The sequence below is a fragment of the Mastomys coucha genome, unplaced genomic scaffold (assembly GCF_008632895.1).
Source record: "Mastomys coucha isolate ucsf_1 unplaced genomic scaffold, UCSF_Mcou_1 pScaffold21, whole genome shotgun sequence".
Lineage (NCBI taxonomy): Eukaryota > Metazoa > Chordata > Mammalia > Rodentia > Muridae > Mastomys > Mastomys coucha.
In genome coordinates this window covers 46233783-46254217 of record NW_022196904.1, presented here as the reverse complement: position 1 = coordinate 46254217, position 20435 = coordinate 46233783, and the positions used below count along the sequence as shown (strand labels likewise).

The 20435-nt window shown below is 39.3% G+C and overlaps 1 protein-coding gene across 1 annotated transcript in view; it reads right to left on the bottom strand.

Moving 5' to 3' along the window:
• Positions 1-19172, bottom strand: part of Tubgcp5 (tubulin gamma complex associated protein 5) — a 41127-nt gene extending 21955 nt beyond the window's left edge. The window contains exons 1-11 of the mRNA XM_031386810.1: positions 18956-19172; positions 17368-17421; positions 17168-17276; positions 14353-14449; positions 13532-13611; positions 12408-12543; positions 8301-8415; positions 7638-7727; positions 6564-6657; positions 5877-6123; positions 3972-4174 (exon numbers count right to left, since the gene is read on the bottom strand). Of these exons, the coding sequence (XP_031242670.1) occupies positions 3972-4174; positions 5877-6123; positions 6564-6657; positions 7638-7727; positions 8301-8415; positions 12408-12543; positions 13532-13611; positions 14353-14449; positions 17168-17276; positions 17368-17421; positions 18956-19101 (1371 nt within the window). The 5' untranslated portion in view covers positions 19102-19172. The remainder of the gene's footprint in view (positions 1-3971; positions 4175-5876; positions 6124-6563; positions 6658-7637; positions 7728-8300; positions 8416-12407; positions 12544-13531; positions 13612-14352; positions 14450-17167; positions 17277-17367; positions 17422-18955) is intronic.
• Between the last annotated feature and the right edge of the window lie 1263 nt (positions 19173-20435).

Sequence of the window (20435 nt, the reverse complement as noted above, 5' to 3'; positions counted from 1 at the left end):
AAAAAAGAATGCTAGGGGAAATGCAGATGATGGTAACCTGGCTTGTGAAGATTTATTGGGAAGTTTGAGGTTCCTTCTAAGACTCTATTGGGGACATTCACATGTATATGTAAATTAAGGATCTGTGGTTTCTAGTCAGCTGGGATTGAAGAATCAACTGTGATTAATAGGAGATCAGCATCACTGAGTCAAAATCTTAAGGTAGTGTTTCCTCAGGGTAAGAACACGGAAGCTGTGGCCGAGGGGGCCAAAGCTGCATCTGATGCTGGCAGATGAGCTTGTGGCACATGCAATGTAGTAAAGGATATGGCAAGTGAGAGTTTTCTGGAGATGACCCACCATTTTGCGTGGCTGCAATGGGTGAACTCTGAGAGGCACGGCCCCAGATACTTTGACCCAGAATTGCTTCTTGCTGCTGATATTCCTTTTCTGCCACTATTACTAGCCTAACGATTTCTGGGTATCAGCTCACCCTATTAGGCAAATTTCTTGCACATCAATATGAAGATGTATTTCATATAATAATGCTGTATAGATCTATTAATGACTTTATAGAATTACTGATTTGATTCAATTAATTTTAGGAAGAAAGTTTAAGGAGATGGTTTTGTTTTGCCAAAAAGATGTAATAAAGGTAGAATCAAGAATAGAAAGTGTCTCCTCCTCCTAAGGAAGTAAGCAAAGGTTGCATAATGAGTAAAATGTGCTTTCATAAATTGCACTAAGAAGACAAATAGCCTTGGGACAAATTTGTGATGAAGGAAAATATTCATTCTAGGCCAGGTCCAAGGATGAGGCTATAAGTGTGCACTATGATAAAGCAAGGCCATGTGAAACTGTTCTTTTGAACTTACAATGAACTTATGAAACACTGCTTTGAACTTATTACCAACATCCTTCTGTAACTCCCTTTTGTGTAACATTTTATCTGTGAGGTAGTTTTTTTTAAAGAACTTTTGTCTAAGAAGCTATAAAAAAGTTGACATAAAAATAAAGTGTGGTTGTTGGGACTCTGTTATATGCATGTATGCACATATGTACATATGTATACATGTACACTTGTGAAATTCAACAGGTGGTTGGGGCCAGCAGAGAGAGAGAGAGAGAGAGAGAGAGAGAGACAGAGAGAGAGAGAGAGAAGAGAGAGAGAATACATACGACTTTCTCTCTATCCTTACCGGCTACGTAAGAGTTAAGAAAGGGCAAGAAGCCTGGCCCCAGATACTTAAGTTCTGCTATGGTCAGCACTATCAGTGGTAATCCTGTAAAGCCCCTGTGATAGTGATGTGGGGTTGGGGCCAGTTACTATCAGCACCAATGCCAAATGCTGCACTTTGTTTTAAAGAGACTGAACTTTTGAGGCTTTACTGTTTTTTGTTGTAACAATAAGATCTTAGGGATAAACAAGAAAGCCAAGGTTATGGTTCAATATTGACACATCTGTGTGTCACTGTGCTGGTTATCTTCTGTCAACTTGACATAGCTAGGGTCATCTAGAAAGAGGAAACCTCAGCTAAGAAGATGCTTCCATGACATTGCCCATAGGGGGACATTTTCTTTTTTTTTTCTTTTTTTGGTTTTTTGAGACAGGGTTTCTCTGTGTAGCCCTGGCTGTCCTGGAACTCACTCTGTAGACCAGACTGGCCTCGAATTCAGAAATCCGCCTGCCTCTGCCTCCCAAGTGCTGGGACTAAAGGCGTGGGTTGGTGGCCTGGCGACATATTCTTGATTAATGATTGACGTGGAAGGTTCCAGCCCCTTTGTGGTCTTAGGTTGTTTAATAAAGTAAGCTGATTAAGCCACAAAGAATAAGCCAGTAAGCAGTATTTCTCCACGCTTTCTGTTTCAGTTCCTACCATTAGGTTCCTGCCTTAAAGTCCTACCTTGGCTTCCATCAATGATGTACTTGTAAGTGTTTAAGTTTAAGCCAAAAAACCCCTTTCCTCTAGTTGCTTTTGGTCAAGGTATTTATCAGCAACTGAAAGCAAACACAAACTAAGGCATCTCCTGGAATGAAGATCAGATTTTGAGCGTGACACAGCCAAGGCAGAGGCATATGGCTACACTCTCTACACAGTGCCATTGCAAGATGTCAACCAAGAATGAGAAAATGGAGCTGGCAAGATGGCCTAGTGGAGATACTGCTGCCAAGCCTGATAACCTGAATTTGATCCTACTAAGTTCTTCAAGTCCTTTGACCTCCACAGGCATGCTGTGGCACATGTGTTTCTACCCCAACTCCCAAATAAATAAAAAAAGAATGAGAGAATTATTTTATTCTCCCCTGGTTACTAATAGGAAAAATACTGCATAAATGAAAAAGGTCAAATTCCTTTATGTACTGAACTTTGACATTAAAAGGTAAAGAAGACAAGAGTCCTACCAACCACTGGAACAAACCAGTAACTTACCAACCAGTCTCTAGCTGGGTTTGTACTTATAAAAAAAAATGGAAAAATTATGTATCACAAAATTTATCACCCTAGTCTCTTATTTTTGATAGAGTCTTCCCATGTAGCCCAGTATCACTTCAAACTCACAACCCTCTGCCTCCTAACTTCACACGCTCACAACCATCTTAGCCATTTAATATGTAAGTTCAGTAGCATTAAATACATCTATACTGAAAATTTCCACCCCCAGCTCCTAGAAGTCTGTTATACACTGTGATTGCTTTAGATACTCCATGTCATAGACTTGTGATCTCTTTCCTTTTTAGAAAGGGTCTCACTATGTAGCCCTTTCTACATGGGCTATAACTTTCTTTCTTTTTTTTTTTTTTTAAAGATTTTATTTATTATATGTGTATGAGTAAGTACACTATAGCTGTACAGATGGCCATGAGCCATCATGTGGCTGCTGGGAATTGAATTCAGGATGGCCCTGTTCAATCCAGCCCCATCTGTTCCAGAGTAATATACTGTAGCTGTCTTCAGACAGCACCAGAAGAGGGTGTCAAATCTCATTATGGGTGGTTGTGAGCCACTATATGGTTGCTGGGATCTGAACTCAGAACCTTCGGAAGAGCAGTCAGTGCTCTTACCCACTGAGCCATCTCGCCAGCCCCCAGCTGTAACTTACTTTCTTCCTTCCTTCCTTTCTTTCTTCCTTTCTTCCTTTCTTCCTTTCTTTCTTTCTTTCTTTCTTTCTTTCTTTCTTTTTTTTTCCCTTCGAGATAGGGTTTCTCTGTATAGCCCTGGCTGTCCTGGAACTCACTTTGTAGACCAGGCTAGCCTTGAACTCAGAAATCCGCCTGCCTTTGCCTCCCAAGTGCTGGGATTAAAGAGTGCACCACCACCACCCGGCTTGTAACTTTTTTTTTTTTTTTTTAATTTTCTTTTAGATATTTTCTTTATTTACATGTAAATTTCTCCATTCCCAGTTTCCCCTCCAAAAAACAAAGAAACAAACAAAAACATCAAAAACAAACCCCTGTTGCCTCCCACTTCCCCATGCCTGCCACCCCGCCCTCTCCCACTTTCTGGCCCTGGCATTCCCCTACACTGGGGCACAGAACCTTCACAGGGCCGAAGGTCCTCTCCTCCTATTGATGATTGAATTTGCAATCCTCTACTATACACATGCTGCCTGAACAATCAGTCCCCTCCATGTGCAGTCTTTGGTTGGTGGTTGAGACCCTGGACGTGCCTGGCCTTCAATCCAAGAGACCTGCCTACTACTGCCTCTTGAGTATAGGGATTAAAGGTGTTTGTTTATTTTGTTTTATTTTTAAATAAATAATTATCTATATAAGCCACAAAGGTATTTTTCACTTCTTGTTTTCCTTTTGCTTCATCTTCTTGGCTCTTTTTGGTAATTAAAACTAGTAAGCCAGTCATAAATTTGGAAGCTGTGAAATTTTCAACAACTGCCTGGCATACCATGACTTAAACATCATTTAACAAGGAATTATACAGGTTATCCTCTATCCTTTCATCATGCACTTTAGCTCATCCAGAAATCCAACATACAGTTTGTTCAGAGGCTTCTCCAACATTGTCATATTCAAGAATGGCCTTGTACAGGGTGTTAAGCAGGTGAGATGCCCGGACGACATTGCGAGTATCAGGTGGAACTTCTGCCACTCCAGTGCTAAATACTTTGTCCAGGACCTTTAGCTGCGCCAATCGAGGTGCCAACTTGTTCACCACTATTGCAAGTGTTATTGTTGTATCTGTTAAGTATCAACAAATCAAACTGAATAGCAAGAAAAGACATCTGTGACCAACATATAATATTGATGCTAATAATGCTATTTCTTTGACATATGGAAAGGCATAGCTAGATGGAGGGTGGTAGGTTTTAATATCACATCTTTTTTATAAGAATTGTTTTTTAAAGATTTATTTATTTATTATGTATATAGCATTCTGCCTGTATGCATGCCTGTAGACCAGAAGAGGGCACCAGATCTCATAGATGGTTATGAGCCACCATGTAGTTGATGGGACTTGAACTCAGGACCTCTGGAAGAACAGCTAGTGCTCTCAAACTCTGAGCCATCTCTCCAACCCCCTTAATATCACATCTTAATCCTATTATCTTTAATATCATATCTTCCTTAAAGAAGGAACTTCCATAAGCCAGGGAGAAAAAGATAACTCAGACAAAAATAATGTATACGGGAACTGACAAATATCAGAAAAGACAGACAAGTGGTCTTTAATGTAATAGAAGGGTACAACTTTACGTAAAGAACATAAACTAAAATTACACACAGTAAAGCTACAAAGAGGTGGCTCAACTAAGTTCTCAAATGGCAGTGATCCAGCTCCTTATCCTGAACATCTAAGTAGTTGTAAAGTTCTATACATGTGGTAAAGTGGGCATCACAGGATGCTGCGCCTTGTAGTCCAGCCAATGCACTGCAGTAAGGCAGTTTCCTAGCTGACTCTATATTATAATTATGGAAACAAGCAAACATGGGCGCTCTTTGTGCTACTCTGACCTTAATTAAAAAAAAAACAAAAAACAAAAAAAAAAAACAAAAAACCCCAGAAAATTAAAGGTGGGAAACAAAAAAACACACACCAATTGACCATTTTACACCTGTCATATTGGTGAAGAATCAAAGTTTAATAATATATAACAAGACCCTGCTCACAAGGGCATAAACGTATCTATATTTTATTGGAGAGAAATACAGAAAAGTCTAGCAAAAGTCACGTTATCATATAAATACTTCAGTTCCATTCTGCATGTGTATAACTGCAGCAATGTCTAAGGTAACCACTGCAGGTACTGGGAACAGTACAGTGGAAATAGTCCAAATGTCCACCATGAGAATTGGGGTATGGTATGAACAAAACAGTTTTTTGTAAGAAGAAATGAGGAAGCTCTCAGACGCATACATAGTACTCTCTAAAAGCATGTACAGCAGCTGCCTGTCTTGGGAGGGGAACTGAAACAGGAAAAGCAATCACTGTAAGGTGTTCGGTAGTTTTGGATTTTTAGAGACAAATGACTTAAAAATAAAAATTTAAGGTAGCTTCAAAATTATTTAACATTTTTATTACATTTACTTTGTGAGTGTGAGTGCGCGCACATGAGTGTGCATGTGTGTATGGTGGTGGTGGGGGTTGATGTGTGCGTGCCACAGTGCACATGTGGATGTAGAGGATAACTTGAAGAAACTGGTTTTCTCCTCTATCATGCAAATCCTACAGATTGTACTCAGGCTGTAAGACTTGGTGGCAAGTGTCTTTATCTGCTGTGCTATCTCTCCAGCCCTAAAAATCACTTTAAAAGTGAATATATTCATGAGAATTACTTATTTGCCATGTAATTTTTAAACATTTTATCAATAACTGAATAACTTTAATAATATTCAAAATGAGTTAGGTAGCTTATGAATTAAAAAAATAAAGATGACCTACCACTACTGATGACACACTTCTCAATCTCTGTCAGCTCCTCCTTGAAGTTAATGAAGTATTTGTAGAGGGCCCACATGAAGGCCTGGTAGGTTCTAAAGGGAGCGTCAGGTGGCTTCTTAGGTATGGAACCATTTCCTGGTGATGGACTTTCAGAGCTGTGCCCCATGACTTCATCAATGAACTCCTGGAGCCGAAACACAACCTGGCCATATGCTGCTATTTGTTCTAGCACAGATCGTAAACAGCTCTACAACAGAAGTCAAGGGTAAGTATTTAAAGCTGGCCTTCCACAAATGTTCAATTGTAAAAGAAACTGTGTGATACATGACAAAGTAACTTAATGAGTTTAGTTCATATTTAAAAGAAACAGTGAACAATCAATTTGTACACACTATAGAATTACAGCTTATACTTTTTAAAAAGTACACATAAAGTACAGAAAAAAAAATCATCACAGTATCCAGCTTTCTCAATACAGAATACAAGAAAAAAAGAAAATTAAATGTCACAAATATTTAAGAATTGGTTAACCCCTGCAATGATGCTCAACTTAATTTTGCTTTTTAGAGTTTTTACTCTATTCAATAAATTTGATAATGTAAAATGCTCTAAAGGTATATTACCAACATTTAAAACTTCTGTTTAATTTTAAATTTAATTTTTAAGCAACAATAAACAGGTACTTACATGTGTCAAATGAGTTACGATAATATTGTTTCTCACAGTTACTTTCCCATCTATCAACTGGAATATAAACAGCTTTTTCACCCCTGAAAGTAACCTGAAATAAAATTTAAAAAGATCAAGATCAATATCCTTGAAGTTTACTAAAATAATCATTAAAGTATAGCTGAGAAGTTTATTTCAAAAACTCAGAATTGGGGGACAAAATGGGTCAACTGCACAAAAATGGGAAGATTGTTAAAACTTCACAGGATTAAGTCTCAAGATAATTCAGAATCATTTTGTAACTTCAACCCCCCCAACATAGACATACACAACTGCCAAATTCGTGAATGTACATCCCCTGCATGTGTAAACCCGTCAGAATGTTGATAGAATGCTGGTACCATCTGAACTGAGGGGCTCATCAGAGGCTGCAACAGACTCGCAGTGCCGCAGACAACTCTCACAGACACATTTCCAGGGAAAGCAGTCAGCAGCAAACTTTGCTTGAAATTTAGATATTCAAAAATGATGGTTATGAACTGGAGAGATGGCTCAGCAGGTAAGAGTACCGACTGCTCTTCCAGAAGTTCTGAGTTCAAATCCCAGCAACCACATGCTGGCTCACAACCACCTGTAATGAGATCCGACGCCCTCTTCTGGTGCATCTGAAGACAGCTACAGTGTACTTATTTATAATAATAAATAAATCTTTGGGCCTGAGCAAGAGGGGCCAACTGAAGCAAGAGGGGCCGACTAGAATATGCGGGGTTTACCTGAGCGAGCAGAAGTCCTAAAAGTCAATTCCCAACAACCAGATGAAGGCTCACAACTATCTGTACAGCTACAGTGTGTACTCATAAGCATAAAATAAATAAATCTTTAAAAAATGGTCCTACTCAATCCCAAATTATTTAAAAATAGGAAAGAATATATCAAAATTACACAATCTTCACAGTGAAGTCTGAAGTCTGAAATTTATCCCTAAGGCCTGTTTCTAGCGTCCAAGTAGAATTTCTTGAGTATATTCCTTAAAAACAGAACAAAACAATTTTACTTCTCAAAAGTACAATCTCCCAGCCTGATGCATCTCACCATAGGGTTTCCCGAATGACCTGTGTCTCAGTAACCACCACCCGGTCATCTGGAACATACAGCGGGTCACTGCTGTACAGGTGTTGGTCCCTATTAAAGAGCAAAAATCGAAGGTCAACAGAAAAGTTTTAAGTAAAATTACTTGCCTCAATGAATATATGTAACTTTATACTCAACAATGAACAAATAAACACAATAAATGCCTTAAGTTCACTCCATATTCCTTTTTCAGATTCACTGAAATCTTTTTAGTGAAGCATTTTCAGAGCAATTACAATTGTTTTATCATTCAATTAATTGCTTAAAACTATGCAATTTTTAAAAAATTAGTGTATTTTTATAGTAAGTGCACTAAAATGGAAATTAGATACAGGCTAGCATACAGCAATCTACTTAAATGGAAGATAAACACAGCCACTAGTAATTTCATGATATTAAATATTAATTAGAAATTGCTCAAGGGAGGTTAAGGCTCTGCTCAGCAAAACAGTACTGTCTAATGTGTCTAAGACCTTCAGCTCATCCTCATGCATGCATTCCACTACACTTGTTTAAAACTAACAAGTTTACAATGCAAGACTTGATTTAAATCACAAATCAAAGTTATATGCTTAACCATCAATGTTTGTTCTGTTGTTATATTAAACAAGATGTTTAGCTTACCAGACAGCAGCTAAATTGGAGTGCAAATGTGCACTATGTGGAATTCGGAAGCGCCTGGTTGTCCAGTACTGATGGACTACATGCTGTTCCAGCCAGCTCCGGCTATCTGGCTCATCTGCCACAAAAGTGGAATACATATCAGTTTTTATAGTAACTAGGTACTTTCATCTCCTCCTGACTAAAGTGTAGTTTCATTGGGATGAAACCCTGTCCATGAGGGCCCTCGCATGGCCACAGTGTAGTCTGTGAGAGGGCTGACATAGATTTACTCAAATCACAAGATTTAAGAATTAGAAGGATCAGGGGGTGCACGGCATGCCTTTAATGCCAGCACTTTGAGAGGCAGAAGCAGGTGGATCTCTGAGTTTGAGGCCAGTCTGGTCTATAGTGAATTCCAGGGTAGTCAGGACAACATATAGAAACCGTGTCTTGAAAAACTAAAAGGATTAGAAGGAGGGGATAAAACTGTGAATGTCTACAAATTAATACTACTTACTTACATAAAAAGCCCAAAGAAGCCAACAAACTTCCAAATTTACAATGAAGATTCACCAAGAATGCCCAACATAGACAAACCACAGAAACTAACAGTATTCTTCTATACCTTCAAAAACAAAGTAAAACAAATTGCTCAAGATTCACAACAATAGGGCTGGTGAGATGGTTCAGCGGTTAAGAGCACCGACTGCTCTTCCAAAGGTCCTGAGTTCAAATCCCAGCAACCACATGGTGGCTCACAACCATCCATAATGAGATCTCACGCCCTCTTCTGGTGTATCTGAAGACAGCAACAGTGTACTTTCATACAATAATAAATAAATCTTTAAAAAAAAAAAGATTCACAACAATAAAAACGCTAACAGGCACAGAACCACTAGATGAATACCTGAGAATATAAAAAAGAACATGACTAATAAATAAACAACTCACAAATCTTAATAGGACTGGGGGTATGCTCAATGGCAGAGCATTTAACTAGAATTCACAAAGCCGCATGTTTACTTCCAAGTAAAGTCTAACATACTACAAGATAATTAGAAACAAATGGAGGTATTGTCAGCTTCCCCAAGTTAAATCTATAAATTTACTAAAACCCTAATTAAAAATCTAGTTGGAATTATTTGTCACACTGCTTCTAAAATGTCCAATTAAGAGTACAAGTTCACAAAGAGATAAGGCAATTCTGAAAAGCAGTGAAAGATAGATATGAATTCCATACGTTAAGACAGAAAACCACAAAAACACAAAGTCTGACCCTGGGCAGACAAACACTAAAGTGGCAGAAGATCTGTAATGAAGTACAAAGGGAGAACCTGATGCATAATTAAGATGAAACCACCGAACAATGATGCTGCTAGGAAAACTGTCTCATGAGAAGGTAGAAAAATAAACTGGACTCTTTAATCTCATAGCATATAAAAAAGCAGACTCTGGAGACATCTAATGAGCCATCCAAATGTGACCCTATCCAGAGTCTAGTCAGGTAAGTGTAGCTCTTTGCAACAGATGAAGACAGCTACAGAAAAAGACAACCAACCAAAATGCACAATTTGTAGAGCCCAATCCCAACTGATGCATCTACACGACTCCTGCACCCAAGGCTCAGACCACTGCAGAAGAAGCAGAAAGACTGTAGAAAAACAGGGAGTTTGCTTTAAGGTTCTGCCTCCTAGGAATGTCAGTAAATCCCCTCATAAAGTCTCACCAGCATGGCCGCCTGAACAGGACTTGAACAAGGACAACACCAACAGACATGCTAATGTGGATTTGAAAAAGTTCATGAGACCTCAACCTTACACAAAGAACTACAAGCAACCAAAGAAGGCTAAGAGCTGGGGGCACAGAGGAGCCTTCCCCAGGAAAGAACACACCAATTGGTTGTCCACCACCAAATGTAAATGGTCAGCCTGAAACATATATACAAATTAACATTATACAGTCTAAAGTAGTTTCTATTCATGTATGAAACAACCAAAAAGCCATGAATTTAAAAGAGAACAAAGGGAGGAGGCATTTGGGAGGACTTGGAGAAAGGAAAGGGGTGAATGATGTAATAGAAAATAATTTCCTCCACAATGCAACAATAATAAAACAAGCCCTCACAAAAATATAGGGAAATGTTGGTTTTAAGCAAAAATTGACCATCTGAAAAATTGTTTTGTTTAGAGATTTTAAATGTTTCTTTTTTGTTTTGTTTTGGTTTTTCGAGACAGGGTTTCTCTATGTAGCCCTGACTGTCCTGGAACTCGCTCTGTAGACCAGGTTAGCCTCGAACCCAGAAATCTGCCTGCCTCTGCCTCCCAAGTGCTGGGATTAAAGGCATGCGCCACCACTGCCCGGCTTAAATGTTTCCTTATGTGTATGCGAGTGTGTGAATGTATGTGTGTGCCTGCAGTACCCAGAGAAGCTAGATGAGGGTGCTGGATCCTGTGGAGCTGGATTACAGGTGGTTCTGAGCAGCTCGCCTGGAAGCTACAACTCAACTCTGGTCCCGTATCTCCCTCACCAGGCTGAGCACTTCAGTGGCTTAAATTTACAGGTTTGATTGAAAAATATGAGGAACAGAGATTATTTTTGATTTAAGCAAGATGATTAAAAGCTATCTGCAAAATGTTCAACTAAGAACTGACATCAACAAAGAAATGTAGCAGAGAAGGCAGTAGATACAAAACCAAATGAAGTGGAGCATGATGGTACACTTCTATAATCCCAGCATTGAGAAGTCAGAAGGAAGAGAATGAACTCCAAGAAGCCCTGTCTAGAAACAACCTAAACTCCAGTGGAACAAGTAAATGATGGCAATTATCAAGAAATACACATAAGAGTCAAGTCAACAAATACGTGAAGACCTTAAATAACCAGTAGTCAGCTAAGTGCAAACAGACAATTCCCTAGACCTAACTGAATACTTAGGAGAATATGGGGGCAGGAACTTATATCAAAGCCAAATTCTCACACAAAGTGCAAATGGAGTAGAGAACTTGGGGTAGCAGAGTTAACTTGGGGCCTATCATCAAGGGAAAATGTGCTGGAAATACAAACTGCAAACTTCAGACTTCAATAACAGTTTAAGAAGAGAGGAAGAGATGTTCTCATACTAATATAACAAATCTTAGGAGAGAGTTCTAAGGAAAGGTAAGGAAACAAGCTTTACACTAAATGCCAGTTATGTAATTTAACATATCAGTTAGCACAATATTTGCAATGCAGAACAATGACTGACATAGATAGCAAATAAATTATATTAAGTATTTAAAACTCACTGACAGGAGAGGGGTATTAAGACTGGGATTCAAAAATAAAAGTGAGCAAAATATGTATAATAGGATGCCTTTATAATCTAGTATTTTCTAAAATTTCTACCAATCCTAGTTGCTCACTAATATATGAAAAGATGAGCATTCAAGTCAAAAACAAACTTTACAGGAAACATTCTTCATTTACTAACTTCAGAAAGGTTAACCCTTTTATAACAACAAAGAACACATTTAGGACCAAGTTATCAAAACTACTATTGAAAAACTATGTTCTAGGGATGGAGAGATGGTTCAATGGTTAACAACACTGGAGTTCTTAAAGAGAACCCAAGTGTGGACCATCTACATGGCGGCTCACAATTATTTGTAACTCCAACTCTAGGGGATCTGATGCCCTCTTCTACTTCTGTGGGCACCACGTTTGTACAGAAACATAGCAGCCCCCCTACACATAAAATAGTACTAAAAATATTAGACTATTAGTGCTGTGTTTTCTCTTTGAACTGACAGAAGGGATAAAAGCTAGAGTGCAACTTCTTAGGAACATACTCAAGAGCTACTAGCACAGTGGTTCTCAACCTGGAGGTCACATCAGATATCCTGAATAGCAGATATTTATATTATGGTTCATAACAGTAGCAAAATTAGTTACAAAGTAGCAATGAAAAAATGAAAAAATGGTTGTGAGCCCACAGCCTGAGGACTTCCTTAAAGGGCTGCAGCATTAGGAATACTGAGAACCACTGTACTAGGAATATCAGGGCTTAGCAATATTCTCATCAATGCCATCAATCTTAAACCTGTGACCTGAGACTGTGAGAAAGCACCAGCACTGAACCATGTATAATACCTTCCCAGCAGACTTGAGGCCCCCCTTTTCTGTTGTGGTCTTGTTCTTCTAATGGGGTCCTGTCTACCTGTATCCCAGAGTCTTCTCTGCTTAAGGGCTGCTGTGCATCTTCATCATCACTGTCTTCAGACCAATTCTGATTTAAGGAGAAAAAAGATCTTACTCTTGAGACTGTAACAATTGGAGTGACTTAGGCTTAAAAATGAAGAACATTTCTGAAGAGAAGTAAAAGCCAAATAAAACCTTCTTTATCTCTTAAGTTTCCATAATGGCAATAGTCTGATTTGAGGTGATAAAAATCCCAAGACTGAAGATCTTAGTGTAGAAAAAGGCTAAGTGTAGGAAGGAGACTGAGTGAGGGCAGAAATAGGTGACGAGGAAGAACAGAGTGCAGACGAGTTTCTATGGGTCATGAAGAGCTAGAGAAAGCTAATTTGTTTCTAGTTTCAACTCAGCCAGTCTTACTTTTTGGGTTGAATATGTGAATTCAACTTTCTGTGAATGAAAGTAGCAAGAGCCACTTCTGAATTCCAAAAGAATCCCACATGTGTTATTGCTTTGAAGCAGTGACTGAGAACACATGCTTTTTAATTTCCTTGACTAAAAGGATGATAGGAACTAAATATAATTAATCACTCAGTACATTTATTGCACTGATCTATTTAAAAATAATTATTTTGGGAGGGGTATTATAATTTGAAAAATTTCCCCCTTTTCTTCTGTTTAAAACAGCACCAAATAATTATAGTATTATTTAATATGTAAATTATGTTGACATATACTGCCTTAGCTGAGAATATTAATAAATCTTCCATAATCCACATCCTTAAAAAGTTAATTTTTTACATTTTAGAGTATATATATGCATACACACATGAAAGAGTATGCTTATCCATGGCTCATATGTGTAGATCAGAGGACAACTTGCAGGAGTTTCTTCTCAGCACACAAGTCAGGTGTTTGGGTTTGGTGGTAAGCACCTTTACCTGAGAAGCCAGACTCACTGGCTTAGTGAAGAGAGTTCCTGTTAAATAGCACGTTCCATGATAGAAGGATACACTAGAACTATTGCTACCATGTTGGCAAGTACTTATATTTGCATCAGCAAAACAACAGCCACTTACCGGCGTATCAATATTTGGACCAAGACCAATTTCTTCACCTTCCATCAAGTATTTCCCCCAGTCAAAATCATCCTTCTTTTCTATAATTTAACAAAGGAACCTCATCAGCTTTTTTATAAATATCTGGAAGAAAAAACTCAACAACCCTAAAACTCATAAAACTACAAGTAAAAAAACCCACATAAAATTCAAAATACATTCAAGGAACTAAATTTGAAAATACTGAGACACTTGGGACTGGGAAGTAGCTGATGTTTGCCTAGCATTCACGGAGCTGAAGGACAGCTGGGCAAAGTGGCTCACACCTGTAATCCTTGACCTTAAGAAGTTCAAGGTCATCCTCATCTACACAGTGTGAAGCCAGCCTAGGGTACACGAAACTGTTTTTTTAAAAAAAAGAGAGAGATCAGCAGGGTGGTGGTGGTGCACACCTTTAATCCCAGCACTTGGGAGGCAGAGGCAGGCGGATTTCTGAGTTCTGAGGCCAGCTTGAGTGAGCTCCAGGACAGCCGGGGATACAGAGAAATCCTGTCTCGAAACACCCCCCCCCCCCAAAAATGATCGAGCAAGCAAGAGACACTTAATAAATCTGAATTCCAATATATCTTTAATCATTTGAATTACTCTCAAGTGTTGAGTTTTCTCTTCATAAAATAAAGGTCACAAAGCCAGAGATTACATTTTTAAATGAAATTTTGCATCCATCCTAAGCAAAAGAAATATTTTTTTTTCTCTGTGTAGCCTTGGCTATGATTTTACAGCTTTTAATAAAATTCCTGATGATTATACATAATAAAATAAATTTGTATCTGGTAACATACCCACTTCTTTCTCTCTCGGTGTTTCCACATAATTGCTGTTTGAAGGAGAATCAGAAAGACACAGGAGTAGTGACAGTATGGAATAATGTTCATCTGTCTTTAAAACAGAGAGAAAAGTCAATCAGCCTGAGGTTGGTAAGTGCTTCTGAAACCAGACTGAGTAATGAAAGAGCGACACAACAGTTGTTTAGACATCTACTTTGGGCATTTTAGGAAACATGAGTTATCATAAAATAAATTGTAGTCTCTAAACTTCTTCCATAATTCAAATGTTTATACATAAGGAAGCTAAGTCATATGAGGCTTGGTTCTGTATTTCTAACAAGTGTAAGACATTTGACTGGGTTAAAGATTTTATTTTTATAGGAACTGTAATATAATTCCTTAGAATATGACATTATGGATAAAAGTGAAGTTATTCCCCAGTAGCAACATACATCCTGAAAATTAAACATATTCTAACAGTTTGACTATTTGACTATAACCTCTGTAAGAATCACGCTTACATTCAGCACAAATACTGCACATCTATAATTGCAGAGTACAAAATGTACCTGTGTACCTGAGTGTTTGCTATACTCAGACAAGTAAAGATGTTCTTGGTCTTTGTTTTTAAAGATTTACTTTATTTTATGTGCATGGGTATTTTGCTTCCACGTGTGTACATATAACAAAAGCATGCAGCACTCTCCTACACCAGAAGAGGGTACTGGTCCCTGGAACTGGACTTACAGGCATTTGTGAGTGGTGCCAGAACTGAACCCAGGTCCTCTGGATAAGCAGTAGTTGCTCCTAACTGCTGAGTTATTTCTCCAGCCTGTTGGTATTAAGTTTGCATTTTTCTTATGGAGGGGTCAGTTTTTTTTTTTGTTTTTTTTTAAATAAACCTAAAAGATTTTGGATTTTCTTTTACTATAAGACTTGTCAAGATTTTTCAAACTTCAGTAGATCTTTGTTATGATTCTCATAAACCAATCAAATCTATTTAACAAAAAGGAATATTTTTGCATGTTAGCCTTTCTATGACCCAAATTTCTGAGTCTTTCCCTGTTCATAGCACCGATGTCTAAACTGTAATGTTAGCTATGCAGAAAACAGTTAATGGAGGTCCAAGTAGCCAAAGCTTCGAACATTCTCCAAAAGGGCCTGTTTTCATGGATGGCTTGTAGCCAACTTCCCATTAAAAATAGTTCTTAGAATTTTTAACTGGTCAATAATAGGAAAGCTCATGTCTAGAATCATATTGTCCTATTTTTTTAAAAAATACATATTTTTGAAGAATTATGGGGTTTTCTTTAGGAAATCTAGAACTTCAGTAAATGTAGCCAGGAAATGCTTTGCTTTAGGCAAGGTCTTGGTATGTAGATGGCCTTGAACTTGCAACCATCTGATTCCGGTTTCTCACAATAAGACAACAGGTACAAGATTCAAAGCCAACATTCACAAATGAGAGAAGGCATATGATCTTCTCTCTTCTGGGACTTGAAGAGCTCAGCAAGAATGACTGTTTCCAGCTCTATGTGCTTGTGAATTTTCTAATCTCATCTTTCTTACGGGCTGAATAATATTTCATCATATAAGTGTACTACATTTGTATTATCCATTCATCAGCTGAAGGACTGGTAGGCTGTTTTCATTTCCTGGCTATTGAGAGAGCAACAAAGAAAAGGATGAGCAGGAACCTCAATAGCAGGATATAGAGTCCTTTGGCTGTGTGCCCCAGAGTGGTACAGCGCATCATGTGGTAGATTTATTTGTAGTTTTTGAGGTAGAAACTGTTCTCTGTTCACAACAGGGCAGGTGTACAAGGCCACCAAGGTGTAGTGACCCATGACTACAGAGGCAGCACAAATGAAGACTTTATGCTTTAAAATAAAAAAGGACACAAATAGAGTGAGTATGGAAGGAGGGATGGGTCTGAGAGGTGGTGGAGTGGGGGTGAATATGGCCAAAATTCACTATATGAAAATTTTAAAAGACCCAATAAACACCACCACCAACAACAAAATAGAGCACAGATGTGCACATATATAAGCCTTCATAGCACACAATAAATGATGTAATCTCCATTTAATTCACCAAGCGTGAATTAACGTTTTGAGAAGTATATCATTAGGCATCATTTTGTCCTTGTGTGAGTGAACCTCATGGATTACACTTCCATAAACCTAAAGGTCTAGCCTATCACGAATGTGCTTAGCTTCTGCTTTCTGCTCTAATCATTTCTTTCCTGACTGTAATCTATAATGGTTAAAGGTAATAAGCTATAGCAAAGATGGTGCCAGACTAAGAAGATTACAGTGCTGAGAATTCTTGTAGCAAATCACTGTACTTAAGGGTGGTCTTGGAGCCCCAGACATAAGAAAAAAGCACATTTGGGATCCAGAATACACTTGCCAGTTGAGAAAGTCCAGGTAACCAAGCAGTGCTGATGTCGGTAACCATAGTAAATTCTGAGTAAGTGAGGCAGACAAGAGCACACTGCTTATGTTATAACAAACCCGAGGCCACAGTTAATGCATCCTCAAGGAGGCCCTGCTCTAGTCAGGGGACACTTCTAAATAGAGCGTTTATGAAGAGATAACACATTGATGAGAAGTATACTGCAAAGAGGGAATACAAAAGCCCAGCAGTGGCAGTGCATGCCTTTAATCCCAGCATTGTGAAAGCAGAGAGTTTGAGGCCAGCTTGATCTACAAGGTGGGTTCCAGGACAGCCAGGGCTACACAAAGAACCCTGTCTCAGGACAACAAAACAGCAGCAACAGCAACAACACGAGTGAATACAAATGGAGTGCTCACAACTGAAGGCTTACCTTTATTTTCTCTGTGCTGGGAAGAGATGAATTTAGAAACTCCTTAGTTAATCTCTTCCAACTAGCAGCTTTGCTGAGATCAGAATGAATGGTAAATTTTTCATAAATCCTAAAATATTAAAAAATAAATCAATTGATACCTAAGTAACTTACGAAAACATATCAATGAATACATATAGATATACAGAGAATCAACATACCCTTCTATTGTTTTTTCTACTTTGTGACTGTTGACATCCAAGAAACGATGAAATCTGGTAAAAATAAAACACAGTTTGTAATGCCAATGTTACATGACAGTATTTAATGTCAGGCAGCTAAGTGTACTTGAATCACAGCTCTCCATATTCCTGCATATGTCTGATACCCCTTACAATCTGTCCTCTGACTTTGTCTTTTTATATGTCCCATAGTTATGTTCAGTATGACATATTTTCCTAGGGTTTTTGCTAGATCTTGCTATGTGGCTCTGAACTCACTAGGAGGCTAAGGATAGCCTTCAACTCACAGCAATCCTCCTGCCTGAGCCACCCAAGTGGGTATAATTTTTAGTGCAAAATTCTGATGTAATTACAGGCATACATCACTGTGAATGGATTTTCTTTGTCTTTTTAATGTAAGAGAGAAGCCCATGGAAATTTGTCCTTAACATTGGTCTTAGCATTTGTCCTCTAAGTAATTTTGCTAAATGTACAAAATGAAATACAAAGAAAAGCAAGCATATTCAATTATTAAATATTTAGAAAGCTTTGGGAAGGGTCTAGAGAGATGGCTCAGGGGTTAAGAACCCTTGCCATTGTTCCAGGGTCCCCAGGTTCTATTCACAGCACCCACAAACTATTTATAATCCCAGTTCCAGGGGATTAACTGTCTTGGGCACCAGGCACACACATGCACATATGTACATAGAGTCAAATCATACACATCAACAACAACAAAACCTAAGATGTAGCAGTGGGTCCAAAGGCTGTCATTAATGTAGTAAGGAACAACATTTGGAAATAAAGCAAATGTAATACAACGTGAATGCCACATGTTTTTTACTGGTGACAGTGTAATAGGTCTGCTTTTACATACTGCTGTTATACTATGCAACATCTTAAGTCTCTCCCAGCTCTAAAACGATTATCACCTCCCTCGTCAGCCATTAGAAAAATCACTCGTGATACAGTTGCTTTTTGAGTTCCGCGACTTATTTGAATCGTTGCTCTTTTTATAAATTATAATTAGAAATTGCACTCTTCGTTTTGGAGAGCTGGCATGCTTTCCATGAAACTGAGGTCTTGATTCTCACAAACTAGGCAGACACTCATGTCTGCGCTGAGATCCAGGATCACAGAGTTTGACACACTGTTCACTGTTTAAGGTGATTTTTACTAGGCATGCTATGTGTTGCTCAAGAGTAGAACTTGAATTTCTTTTATGCAAGAGGAGGACAGGGAATCAGGGAAATTTCTAAGCGGCCCGAGCAAGAGATGAGGGGAGTTGGTGAGACTAAAAAAAAAAAAAAAAGGCTAATATGATGTGATTAGAATTTGGCGCTAAAAATTCACTTTCCCAGCCGTTAGATGACTTTTGATGTGCAACGTACTGCGTGAGGGAGAGCAGAGTCAACAGCTCTCTAGGAGTATTGCGCTGCAACTGCGTGCTTCTCGCAAGGGCACTCAGGGGAAACCAAGGCACAGCCGCAGCCGCCGCAGCCGCAGGTTTGCGGGAGGCCGCACGCCCGCCCCGGACCCGCCCGCCCTCCCGCCCGCCGGGCTTTAGCTCGCAGCCGCGATCCCACACCTGAAGTTGGACCAGACGAAGTCCAAGGCCAGCTGGAAGTTAGGATCCGCCTTGTCCTGCAGGCCAGTAACCTGCCGGACGAGCTCACACACATCGTGCTCCAGCTGTCTGTCCATCCGGCTCCCGGACGACTTAGGCCGGGCCATACCCACGACCTACCTATCAGGAGTCTCCGCTAAGCGGCGACTGTTCTCGCGAGAGTTCCGCCTGCCGCGGCGGGGGCTTTCGGGAAGTGGAGGAGGTTTCCGCGAGAGTTCAAGCGGCCCTAGGGCTGTGCCTGGGGGCGGTGCTTACGGCATTGGTGTTTGGTTGCTGGATGACCTGAGTCCCTGCTTACACATTGGGAAATCTGAGTGTCTTCAGAGAGCTAGCCATTATTTATTGTTAATCCTTGTTAATAAGGAACTCTGGATACTCTTGATTAATGGTTTAAATTCTGATGCATCGTGAGGCAACCAGTTTTTCGGTTCAGGGTATAGTTTCCAACATTTTTGCACTCCATGACTTATTTGTTCATGCTCCGGGATTCAGTTTCTCCTCCAGATGACCTAAATTGGGCTCTCAGAAGTCCCCCACTAAATACATGCTTCTGATTAGACCAGGGACATATGGTTAAAACAGAGATAGTACCCATGTCTTTATTACAGTGCTTCTGAACCTTCCTAATGCAATGACCCTTAATAGAGTTCCTCATGTTATGATGACCCATAACCGTTAAATTATTTCGTGGCTACTTCATAATTACACTTTTGCTAGCTTATGAATCGTCGTGTAAATATCTGAGATGTGACCCCTATGAGGGTCACTGCGCACATGTTGGAAACTGCTGTTTATTAGGTAAAGTAGAGATGTGAGGGCCTGTCTGCCTCCCACTTGATGGCCAGCGATGTTTTTCCATTACTGCTCTTTGTGCACGCAAAGCTTTGGGTTAGGTGGACCTTCCCTACTGAGGACTTGCCCTTGGTACAGTAGCAGTGCTCTCTTGCTAGAATCCTCGAACAAGTTCTCAAGAAGGGGAAAGTGGTCCACACAGCTGGCTTACTCAATCAAGTTGCTTGCTGTCAGGCCTGGATGCTTGCATCCTATCCTCTAGACTCACGTGATAGAAGGAGAGAACCAAGTCCTATAAGTAGTCTTATAATTTCCATGTGTGCGTATCTCCACCCCACGCAAAATAAATTTCAAAACGTAATTTTAAAACTATAAAGAGGGGAAAGCACTCCTGAGAGTAGACGTGGGCTAGTGAGCCGAAGAACAAAGCCCTCAGAGCGCCAGCGGAAGCCTTTGAACCTTTATAAATCACTCACATGTATATAGCACCTGCCACCCCAGTTTGTATGTGGTTGACTTCTCTTGCTTGTGCTCTGCTCATTAGCTGAATCCCTCACAAGGAAGGACTTTGAATCTGTTGAGGCCAGGCTAAGTTACTGAATAAAACAGTTGTTATCCCCCAAGCTGTGCATTGCCCCAGGAGATTGTT